This window comes from Scylla paramamosain, chromosome 23 (genome assembly GCF_035594125.1).
Source record: "Scylla paramamosain isolate STU-SP2022 chromosome 23, ASM3559412v1, whole genome shotgun sequence".
NCBI classification, from domain to species: domain Eukaryota; kingdom Metazoa; phylum Arthropoda; class Malacostraca; order Decapoda; family Portunidae; genus Scylla; species Scylla paramamosain.
Genome location: NC_087173.1, coordinates 13,055,025 through 13,065,366, shown reverse-complemented (window position 1 = coordinate 13,065,366; position 10,342 = coordinate 13,055,025). Strand labels below are relative to the sequence as shown.

Sequence of the window (10,342 nt, the reverse complement as noted above, 5' to 3'; positions counted from 1 at the left end):
AACTTTCCCACCTACAATCTGACAAGTGGAGTCACCAGTTTTATATGTCAATAGTTATCCAAGATTGAATTTATGCCTTCCAATCCTCTGTGGGTCTTGGAGGCGGTCATGAGTCCCACTGTTCTCCTGAGAGCAGTGCAGGAGGTTGCCTTCAACATAAACCTTCTTGACAAAGTACTTGGATGACTTGTTGCAGCTTTGCTCTTTTCTGATGGTGACTGCAGCCTTCAACTCAAGGCACAGCTTCTCCAAGGCACTCATCTTGCTGTACTTTAGCCCAGTGATCTGTGGAGAATAAGTAGTGGTGATGGTGGTGGTCCACCTCTCCAATACAAGAGTTCACCATTATTAATTTTTCATCCTTTTCACCAGTAAACTCTGGAACTCCCTGCCTGCTTCTGTATTTTCTTTTCCCTATGACAAATTTTTTTCATGAGGAAGGTCCCAAGACACTTCTCCAATCTTGGATAATCCTTACTACTACACACCATCAGACATAAAAATACCGTGAAGGATGCAACTCCCTTTTTAGAAGAGCCAGAGGTCACAGGAGCAAAGGTGATGGGACACTACATGCCCTTGACACTCATGTCAAGCCCCATTATCACCTGCATCACTCGGGAACACACCATCACCACCATTACCATTGTGTTGTGGCATCATATCAGTGGCATAATAATTGTAAGAACACAAGGGAAACTGCAAGAAGCCATCTGGTTTACACATGGCAATCCCTGCATGAAATGTGCTTACCTATTTTCACTATCATCCTCATGCATAAATTTGTCTAATCTTTTAAAGCTCCCTAATAATGACTCAGCACTAACCTAACTACCGAGTCTATTTCATTCATCTATCACTCCATCTGAAAACCAGTTCCTTCCTATTTCTTTTTTAAATCTAACTTTATCAAGCTTGACATGAAGAAACAGGATAGTGATAATGGTTGCTATTTCTGATTATTATTCTTACTTTCATTAACACTCAGAATACGAAGTCTGTCTTTATTCTTATTTTGAGTCCCCAGTGGAAAGGGATAGTCTCAGTGGCACTACAAGCCAAATAGCTTAAAAACACCCTTAAAATGAAAATGATGGCTACTCTTCACAACCACAGTGCTGCATCCCTCTTTTCTAAACATCTTCACTCTAACCCCCGCTTCCCTGCTCCCTCCAAGACCCAGTGACAGCCTCCCTCACCTCTGGGTTCACTTGAGGAGCTGCCATCAGCCACCCAATGACATTCATTTGCAGGTTCTTGGTGACAGAGTTCTCCTGGATCTCCAAATTTTCAGGATACACCACCAAGCCTGTAAGGAGAATTGGTGGAGAGAGAGAGAGAGACTGTATGTTAGATGCAGACAAAATGATAAAGTAAGGTATTAAAATCTTGCGTGCAAAAAAAGATATGCACACTAATAAATACTTATATTACAAAATGTTAAAACATCCATAAACTCCTTGCACACCATACTGAGCTCACACTCCTCTCATTCCCTCAGATGCTACCAACAACTTTATTTAAACACAAATAGATAGATAAATAGATAGATAGTCACATACACACACTTATTCCCTCCAAGACACAACAATGACTTGACTTCAACAGAGATAGACAAACACACACACACACACACACTTACACATCAGGCTTGGGTCTGAGTACATGTACTCAACCAGATTCCAAATGTAGTGCAGTGGTAGATGTAAAGGTAGAGGTAAGGTCAGGATGACACAAGCCTGTCCCTGGGGAAGCCAGGTGGTCTGGATTGGTACCAGTGAAGTCATATGAGTTACAGCCACTGCAGTTCCCACTCCTGCTGCTAATCTGTCAGCACCTTTTGTGTAAATATGTGGAGTGAGAAACAGCTGTCAAATGCCATCTGGACTGACAGGCTGCTGCACTGAGAGGCACACAGCAATCCATCCACATCAGGTATCAAGCAAGATTCACCCCAAACTCTCCACATTCACACAGATAGACAGACACAATACACACAGAAATAAATCAATAGATACACATACACATACATACTTGGTTACCAGGAGAGACAAAGTGGAGATGCCAACCAGCAGGTACAACAGACACCTGAGCAGCAAGTTGGTATCTAACACTGACCTCGCTGATGACGACATCCACAGGAATTGTTGACAAGTTGTTCTCAGGTAAATAGATCCTGGAGGAAATACACAGAAAAGATCCATTATTGCAGGAACAAACAAAGGCTGGATATTGAGGGGATACAACAGAGTTAAGGAAAGGGAGATTTTTCACTGAAGGAACAAAGAAAAGCTGAATATCTGGAAGGGCAACAGGAAAATTGAGAAGAGGAAAATGTTGGAATGATACAAAAATTACATGTTTTGTCTGTGCATAAAACACGCACACACACTTTCTCTCTCTCTCTCTCTCTCTCTCTCTCTCTCTCTCTCTCTCTCTCTCTCTCTCTCTCTCTCTCTCTCTCTCTCTTGCCTCGCCTTGGGCATGCACTCACATCCCTCCCCAGTATCTCAATCAATATCTTTTGATCCTGAGAAGAAACAAGAGAACTACGTGGAATGAGAGACAAAATATACACAAGAAAACAACAAAACACACAGTCACTGGACTAACCATCTCAGTGACCTTTAGAAATACTTACTGGAATTCTCAAGGGTACTTCATGATTCTGGTGATAGTTTAACAAGTATTCTGCATCACCAGAAGAAAGAAACATCTATGAGAACCTGACTCATTATCATGAAAACAGTCCTTATGAAAGCTGATGGGATTTTCAAGGACATTTTTTTCATGATTCAGGAAATAGTTAATAATATTCTGCATCATCAATCAACCAATCATAAAAACCAGACTCCTCTTTTAAAACAGTTCCATTAACACCTCAGGCATTTCACAATATGGGGATAAAAGTTAAGGTTCCCCGCACTTCCTACCACAAACCAGACTCCTCTTTGAAAACAGTTCTCATAACACCTCAGGCATTTCACAATATGGGGATAAAAGTTAAGGTTCCCAGTGTGTCTTACCACAAACCAGACTCTTTCTCTTTGAAAACAGTTCCCATAAGACCCAAGGCATGAGAGTTGAGGTTTCTTGTGGGTCTCACCACGAAAACTGCTCCATCCAGGAGAGAGCCACCAGCACCCACAAACTTGAGGGAGAGGAAGAAGGGGTGAGCGGCATGGAGGATCTCTGGGTATTTGAGATGGATTTCCTTGGCCATCCTGCAGAGAGAGAGAGAGAGAGAGAGAGAGAGAGAGAGAGAGAGAGAGAGAAGGATGAAGGAAAAGACCAGGAGGTAGAGAATGAGAGAAATGCAAGTAAATGAGGAAGAGGACAAGGAAAAGGAAGACAAGATGAGAAAGAGAAGCATTCAACCACTCCTTTTACTATCAGTGACCTTACATTGAAAACTAAACTCTAAACTTGCAGTAAACAATTGTACCAAACTGAGTGAGACAGCATGAGAGTTAGCAAGACATCACATTAATATAAGGACTGGGAGATGCACAGGGACACCAGAAATGAGACTAAGTTCAGTACTATTCCCAGCACCTGAAACACATCCTCACTCTCAGTTTCATTCCAGAGAAGCACGTTTTTCTGAGAGCAGCACAAGATATGGTGCCAAAGGGGAGATGAAAGGACTGGAGGATCCTTAGGGACAGAAGACACAAGGCTAACTTCAGAACCATTCTGATTAACTCGGAGAGGGTCCCCAGTCTCGCTCTCGTTCAAGAGATGCACAATGTTTCTCCAAGAGCAGCGCAAGATCTGGTCCTTGATGTAAAATTTCCTTGCATTGTAGTGAGTGTCTAATGTCACACACGTGACTACTCTACCACGGAACCAGGTGCCTGCCTCTCAACTCGTGGCGCTGCCACGTGGATAGCTTGAGGCATACTGGATACGTGACCTCTAGCAGGCTACCAAGCCGATAACGAGGGGTGGAGTTCCATCGAGCTTCAGTCTCCTCCAAGGGTCGCTACAGTTCTGAGGTCGCCTTGGCATACGCTGGGAGCCTCATATACACTCGAGAGCGGTGGTAAGAGTTACACCAGTGTTACACACCCACACACACACACACATAAACACATTTACACACACACAAACACATTTATATTTATTTTCTATTATGTATATGTAAAGGTGTTTATTTTTGTAATTTGTATCTATATGCATTTACTAACTTGGCTAAAGTTATTAACTGAACCAGTCTTTTAAGTTCAGTCCAGTTCAGATTGCCACTCTGTTACTTACTTTTACTTACAAATAATCTTCAATTTTGTATTGTTACTTAATTTAAGGGTTAACTTTAAGATATTAAATAGCAGTTAAAATGTCTCCTTTTCTCTTTTCTTTTAACCCTTCCATTGTTAGTGTGAGCAACACCCCTTCATGATCCATCCCCTAGAGTTCAGTGTATGCTCACATGTAACAATTGGGGGCCTGTCCGGGATATTACACATGTTTACACATACATATAACTACACTAGTTCCTTTCCTGCTCTCGAGTGTATATGAAGTTGTGCTTATTTCTTTGTTGGTGAATTTTTGCGTTTTTCCGCTTTAAAAGTACGCGAGGTACCGGCGTCTAGTCATAAAAGCGTTAAAAACCTAACAATTGATTTCCTCAGTGTTGCTTTAGTGTCGGTTCGATTCCCCCTAGTAGTGACCTTCACCCCGAACTCCGAAACTCCTTAAAATTTGGGAACTTGCGTTCCACTCTTTGCTTGAAAGCAGCGAATACGGCAAGCCATTACAAGTGCTTAAGTGTTAGTTCTATGGTAGTCATTTTGGGGCAGTGATTATCGCTACACTTCTTCGATTCGTTGCCTCTTCAGAAGCACAGTTAAGGCGTTGCTAACCTTGACTCAACTAGACTCAAAAACGAGTCTCTGTCGATGCACGCGGGTCAACTCATTTCCCTCCGACTCGTGGTTTTGAACCTGTCGTTCACGCGGGTCCTTCCGACTCGTGGTGGCGAACCTAGGTCTTGGATCAGGTTTCAGTGTAGGGTTCAGACACACTTGATTTGGTTCAATTGACCTCACGCTCATTAATCATGTCGCACGAGTTAAACTTGGACGCATTTTGCAGTAATCCTTCTGTGGCGGAGCTACAAACTGCCAAAGTGACAAAGGATGATTTAAAGTACATAGCCCGACAGTTTGATCTCTCATATCCGTCTGACATATCCGTCTGACATTCGGAAGGAAGAACTCCGAACTCAAATCCTAGTTCACCTTGGAGGTGAAGCCACTAGTGCTGCTTCACAGCACGACGCCAGTTTAATGCTCGAACTCGAAAAGCTGAAACTAATGGCAGCAAGAGAAGAGAGAGAGGCAGAAAGAGAAAGAGAAGAGAGAGAACTAAGGCGAGAAGAACTAGCTTTTGAAAAAGAAAAAGCAGAAAGAGATCTGGCATATGTAAAAGAAAAGGAGGAAAAAGAAAGAGAGGAGAAAGAAAAAGAAAGAGAGGAGAGAGAAAAAGAAAATCCACGAGACCCAACTCACACAATTAAAATCTCGATCAACCACCACAGCTGACCTCAAACAAAAGTTAACTAAATATCTCTCACTACTCCCTCAGTTCTCTGACAAAGACCCCGAAACTTTCTTTGGACAGTTCGAGGACACAGCAGTACATTTTGAACTGCCCCGAGAAGACTGGCCTTGGCTTCTTAAACCCAAACTCAGCCAAAAGGCTTTAACTATTTTGAACGGCCTCGAAAACAACACGGTTTACGACTGTGTCAAACAGGGCATCCTAGCGGCGTACTCCATTACCACAGAAGGATACCGTCAGTCTTTTCGAAAAATGTTCAAAACTCCGCAACAAACCTATCTAGAGTTTGCCTCAGAGAAACTGAGGGCTCTCAAGCGTTGGCTTAAGTCAGCCGCGATAACCACGTACGACGAATTAGTAAATCTCTTAGCCTTAGAAGAGTTCATGCGTAAGCTCCCTTACTCAGTAATGTTACACATCACCAACAAAGAAGGAGTTCATGCGTAAGCTCCCTTACTCAGTAATGTTACACATCACCAACAAAGAAGAAACAGATCTTCTCAAAGCCGCTCAGTTAGCGGACCTTTTCTCCCTGGTGAATCGCAAGGCAACCTCAGACAAGCTGACCGAGACTCCTAGTGGTAAGATAAACTCGGGTAACTCAGGGGTTGGTAAAATGACCGGCAGTAGTACTCGACCACCTCTATTTTGTGCTTTTTGTAAACAGCCGGGGCACCTCATAAAGAACTGTCCTAATCCCAAGTGCAAGGTAGCTCAAACATATCCTGCCAAGCCAGTTGCTTCCATACAAGCTCTTCCCTCCTTCCCTGTACCTAAAGACTTGTTTGAGCCTTTCAGGTCTGTAGGCACCATCAGCATTGATAACAAGGATCACCCAGTTAAGATTGTCAGAGACACCTGTTCAGCTCAGTCCCTAGTGCTGAAGTCAGCAGTCCCTGGTATTGAACAGTGTTACACAGGTGAAAAGGTATATTTAAAAGACTTCCATGACCCCTTCCCCATTGCATTAGCTAAAGTACATCTTGATAGCCCACTAGTAAGAGGTGAAGTGATAATAGGAGTTAGTGAAGAACCAGCCTTACCCATCCCTAATGCTCAACTACTCCTCGCTAATGACCTAGCTGGCAGTAAGGTGACTCCCCCTTTGGTAATTAGTGACACAATGCTGATGGATAACCCCACTGTACAGTTAGAAGAGCAACAACCAGGCTTATTCCCTGTTTGTGTCACTACTCGTGCACAAGCAAGGAAATCTGATCAGTCTCTCACTTCCAAAGAAGAGCCCATCCCCACTTGAACTCAATCAAATATTTTCTGAAAAACTTCTCACTGAGGCTCAACAGGAAGACACTACTTTGACTCAATTTCATGACAAGGTTATCCCTCCAGATCAAATTACTCATTACCCTGCCTTTTACAAACAGGATGGAGTTCTCATGAGTGTTCCGGCCCTCTAAGGTCCCAGAATGTGCTCAGCCGTCTGCAGGAAGCGAACCTCACCGTGAAGCTGGCGAAGTCTACGTTCGGAGCTGCCACCGTCTCCTACCTAGGACATCAGATTGGACAAGGCTCCGTCCGGCCCAAGACCGCTAACGTCGACGCAGTACTGAAGTACCCAACTCCCACTACTCGACGCGAGCTCCGCCGCTTCCTGGGCATGGCGGGGTTTTACCGGCGTTTCTGTCCAAACTTCGCAGACGCAGCTGGGCCACTTACTATACTAACTAGTGGGAATGTGGCGTACGAATGGACCCCTGCCTGCCAACATGCCTTCAATCAACTTAAGAACTTGCTTGCTCGGGAACCGGTTTTGCGTGCGGCCGACTTCAGTAAACCCTTCATCATACATACTGACGCCAGTGATCACGCTTCGGGTGCCGCCCTCCTGCAAGAATCTGACGGAATCTTTCACCCAGTCGCCTACCACTCCGAGAAGTACAACATCCATCAGAAGAATTACAGCACTATCGAGAAAGAACTTTTAGCCATTATCTCTGCCATCAAGAAGTTTGAGTACTATCTTCAGTCCAACACCCAGCCACTCCAAATCTACACTGACCACAACAACCCTTTGACTTTTCTCAACAGGAACCGCTTCACTAACCAACGTCTGCTACGGTGGTCTCTACAGCTCCAGCCTTACCTCATTGAGATGCACCATATTAAGGGACTGGACAACTGCCTTGCTGACACTTTGTCTCGCCTTCCCACTACGCCTCGCATCACTACCCGTCGCGACCCTGAGGACCCTAGGATCCTGTTGCCGGGGATGCAGTCGTGCCTTGTGAACCGGTCGATGGAGGCAGCCGAGGGCCGAGCACTGCCAGAAGAACCATCTACCGACGTTCTGGTGGAATCAACCTTCACGGGACAGGAACCACCTCACTTCTCTAATGACGCAGAGTCATTCCTTCTGCGTCATCCTAAGAAGGGGGGAATGTCACACACGTGACTACTCTACCACGGAACCAGGTGCCTGCCTCTCAACTCGTGGCGCTGCCACGTGTATAGCTTGAGGCATACTGGATACGTGACCTCTAGCAGGCTACCAAGCCGATAACGAGGGGTGGAGTTCCATCGAGCTTCAGTCTCCTCCAAGGGTCGCTACAGCTCTGAGGTCGCCTTGGCATACGCTGGGAGCCTCGTATACACTCGAGAGCGGTGGTAAGAGTTACACCAGTGTTACACACACACACACACACATAAACACACACATAAACACACACACACAAACACATTTATATTTATTTTCTATTTATTTTCTATTATGTATATGTAACACATTTATATTTATTTTCTATTATGTATATGTAAAGGTGTTTATTTTTGTAATTTGTATCTATATGCATTTACTAACTTGGCTTAAGTTATTAACTGAACCAGTCTTTTTAAGTTATTCAGTCCAGTTTTTAGCCTGCCACTCCTTGTTACTTACTTTTACTTGCTTAAATAATCTTCAATTTTGTATTGTTACTTAATTTAAGGGTTAACTTTAAGATATTTAATAGCAGTTAAAATGTCTTTTCTTTTAACCCTTCCATTGTTAGTGTGAGCAACACCCCTTCATGGTCCATCCCCTAGAGTTCAGTGTATGCTCACACGTAACAGATTTCTCTCTTACTTGAATCACGGTTGGTAAAATAAAGTGAGGATGTTGTGAAAGAACAAGAAAAGAATGTTCCCTCGTGCAATTGTAGGGCGTGTGGAGGCACCTGGCAGCTCCCCTACTCCCCTTCCTTTAGTCTCCACCTCACGTAGTCACTGCTGCAGACGATGGGAGACGGCAGAGTTCATGCTTACAAACCACAATGTAGTTTTATAACATGCTTTCAATATGAACCGTACTGTTTTCAGTAAAGTAAAGGAGCAAATGATAGTATACTAAATAATATGTACGTGTTCACTAACAAACTTAGGTACCTTATTCCCATCACACACACACACACGATTGTTAGCATACATCATATGGAAGAACATCTAAGGGCCGTATTGTTAAATCTCTTCGTATCACCACTACCTAATCTACTCACCAAAACACCAGTACATGTTCCTCGCTTGGCACCACCCAGATGGATCACCGGGCAGTGTTGGTGTCCTTCAGCTGACACACACGAGCGTTCACTGGGGCTGAGCTCTCCCAACTAACTGCCATGACCCTCAGCCTGCACCTCGCCTGTCACCTTTCCCCCCCTCCCCCCCGCCAGCCATTCTATTCGGGTAAGGCACATGACAAGAATAGCAAGGAGATGAAGTATCAGGAGACTTGTAAGGTCCAGCACCCAGGCCGAGAAATCTTAAGTCATCATGAATTGGCGGATGTATTTACTTATCAATTCACTTATTATTATTATTATTATTATTATCATTATTATTATTATCATTATTATTACTTCGAGGGATGGAACACCGTATGAGGAGGTAAAGCCTACCTTAATGATATCGAAATACCTCTATCGTATCACCACGCTCCCTACACCATTCCAGTGACTAGCTTTTTTTTTTTTTCAGTCCCTGGATCATCCTAGTCACTCTTCTTTGCACAGCCACAACTGTACACCGTAATGTAAGAGAGGCCTTATCAAAGCACTAAATGCACTGTTTTATAGGCCGCAGACTTGTAGTATCACTTTGTTTTCTCTCTCTCGAAGATTTAGCTATCTCCCTGGCCTTTAAGCTGCTGTTATATATTGTGCATCCCTCTCTCTCTCTCTCTCTCTCTCTCTCTCTCTCTCTCTCTCTCTCTCTCTCTCTCTCTCTCTCTTACTTACGTAGAGAACGCTACCTCATTGATATCGAATTTCATTTCACACTTTTCTGTCCAATCATACTTTCTATCCAGTCCTGTCTTATCTTCGTAATTTGGTGTCATTCGCAAATTTACTGACGTCACTACTTACTAGTAATTCCGGAATATAATGATGCTAATAATGGAGGAGGAGGTGAGAAGAAACACAAGTGCTGGGAGGATAGTTTATTCCCGACTAGCTTCGCACAAGCTTCTTCAGGGGAACTAGTCGGGAATAAACTCACCTCCCAACACTTGTATTTCTTCTCACCTCCTCCTCCAGCTTGTCGGAATGTCTGAACAACAACAACAACAATAATAATAATAATAATAATAATAATAATAAATAATAATAATAATAACAATAATTATAATAATAATAAGAAGAAGAAGAAGAAAAAGAAGCGGAAGAACAAAAAACAAGAAGAAGAAAAAAAAGAAAAAGAAGAAGAAGCAGAAGAAGAAGAATTATAATATTAATAAGAAGAAAAAGAAGAAGCGGAAGAACAAAAAACAAGAAGAAGAAGA

At 43.3% G+C, this 10,342-nt stretch overlaps 1 protein-coding gene across 9 annotated transcripts; it reads right to left on the bottom strand.

The window, feature by feature from the left end:
• LOC135112239 (uncharacterized) lies at positions 1 to 10,020 on the bottom strand. 9 transcript variants are annotated; one of them, XM_064026475.1, is made up of 6 exons: positions 9,060 to 9,171; positions 3,027 to 3,224; positions 2,043 to 2,176; positions 1,643 to 1,837; positions 1,200 to 1,309; positions 6 to 285 (listed from the first exon to the last, which is right to left on the bottom strand). In XM_064026475.1, the coding sequence occupies exons 2-6, from the start codon at positions 3,221 to 3,223 to the stop codon at positions 55 to 57; spliced, it is 867 nt and encodes a 288-aa protein (XP_063882545.1). In that variant the 5' UTR covers position 3,224; positions 9,060 to 9,171; the 3' UTR covers positions 6 to 54. The 9 variants fall into 9 exon arrangements, with proteins under 9 accessions (XP_063882549.1, XP_063882545.1, XP_063882544.1 ...); XM_064026474.1 differs by lacking the exon at positions 9,060 to 9,171 and adding an exon at positions 9,927 to 10,020 and having other exon boundaries at positions 10 to 285; positions 2,031 to 2,176; XM_064026473.1 differs by having other exon boundaries at positions 11 to 285; positions 2,031 to 2,176.
• Positions 10,021 to 10,342: the final 322 nt, after the last annotated feature.

Bases quoted from the DNA above. Each gene is read 5' to 3' on its own strand.
- LOC135112239 (XM_064026474.1), bottom strand. From the start codon at position 3,223: ATGGCCAAGGAAATCCATCTCAAATACCCAGAGATCCTCCATGCCGCT. The intron at 1,838-2,030 runs GTATGTGTATGT...TTTACACAAAAG, and splicing joins CTCTCCTGGTAACCAAGTAT to GTGCTGACAGATTAGCAGCA. The intron at 1,310-1,642 runs GTAAGTGTGTGT...TTCTCCTTACAG, and splicing joins CTCAGACCCAAGCCTGATGT to GCTTGGTGGTGTATCCTGAA.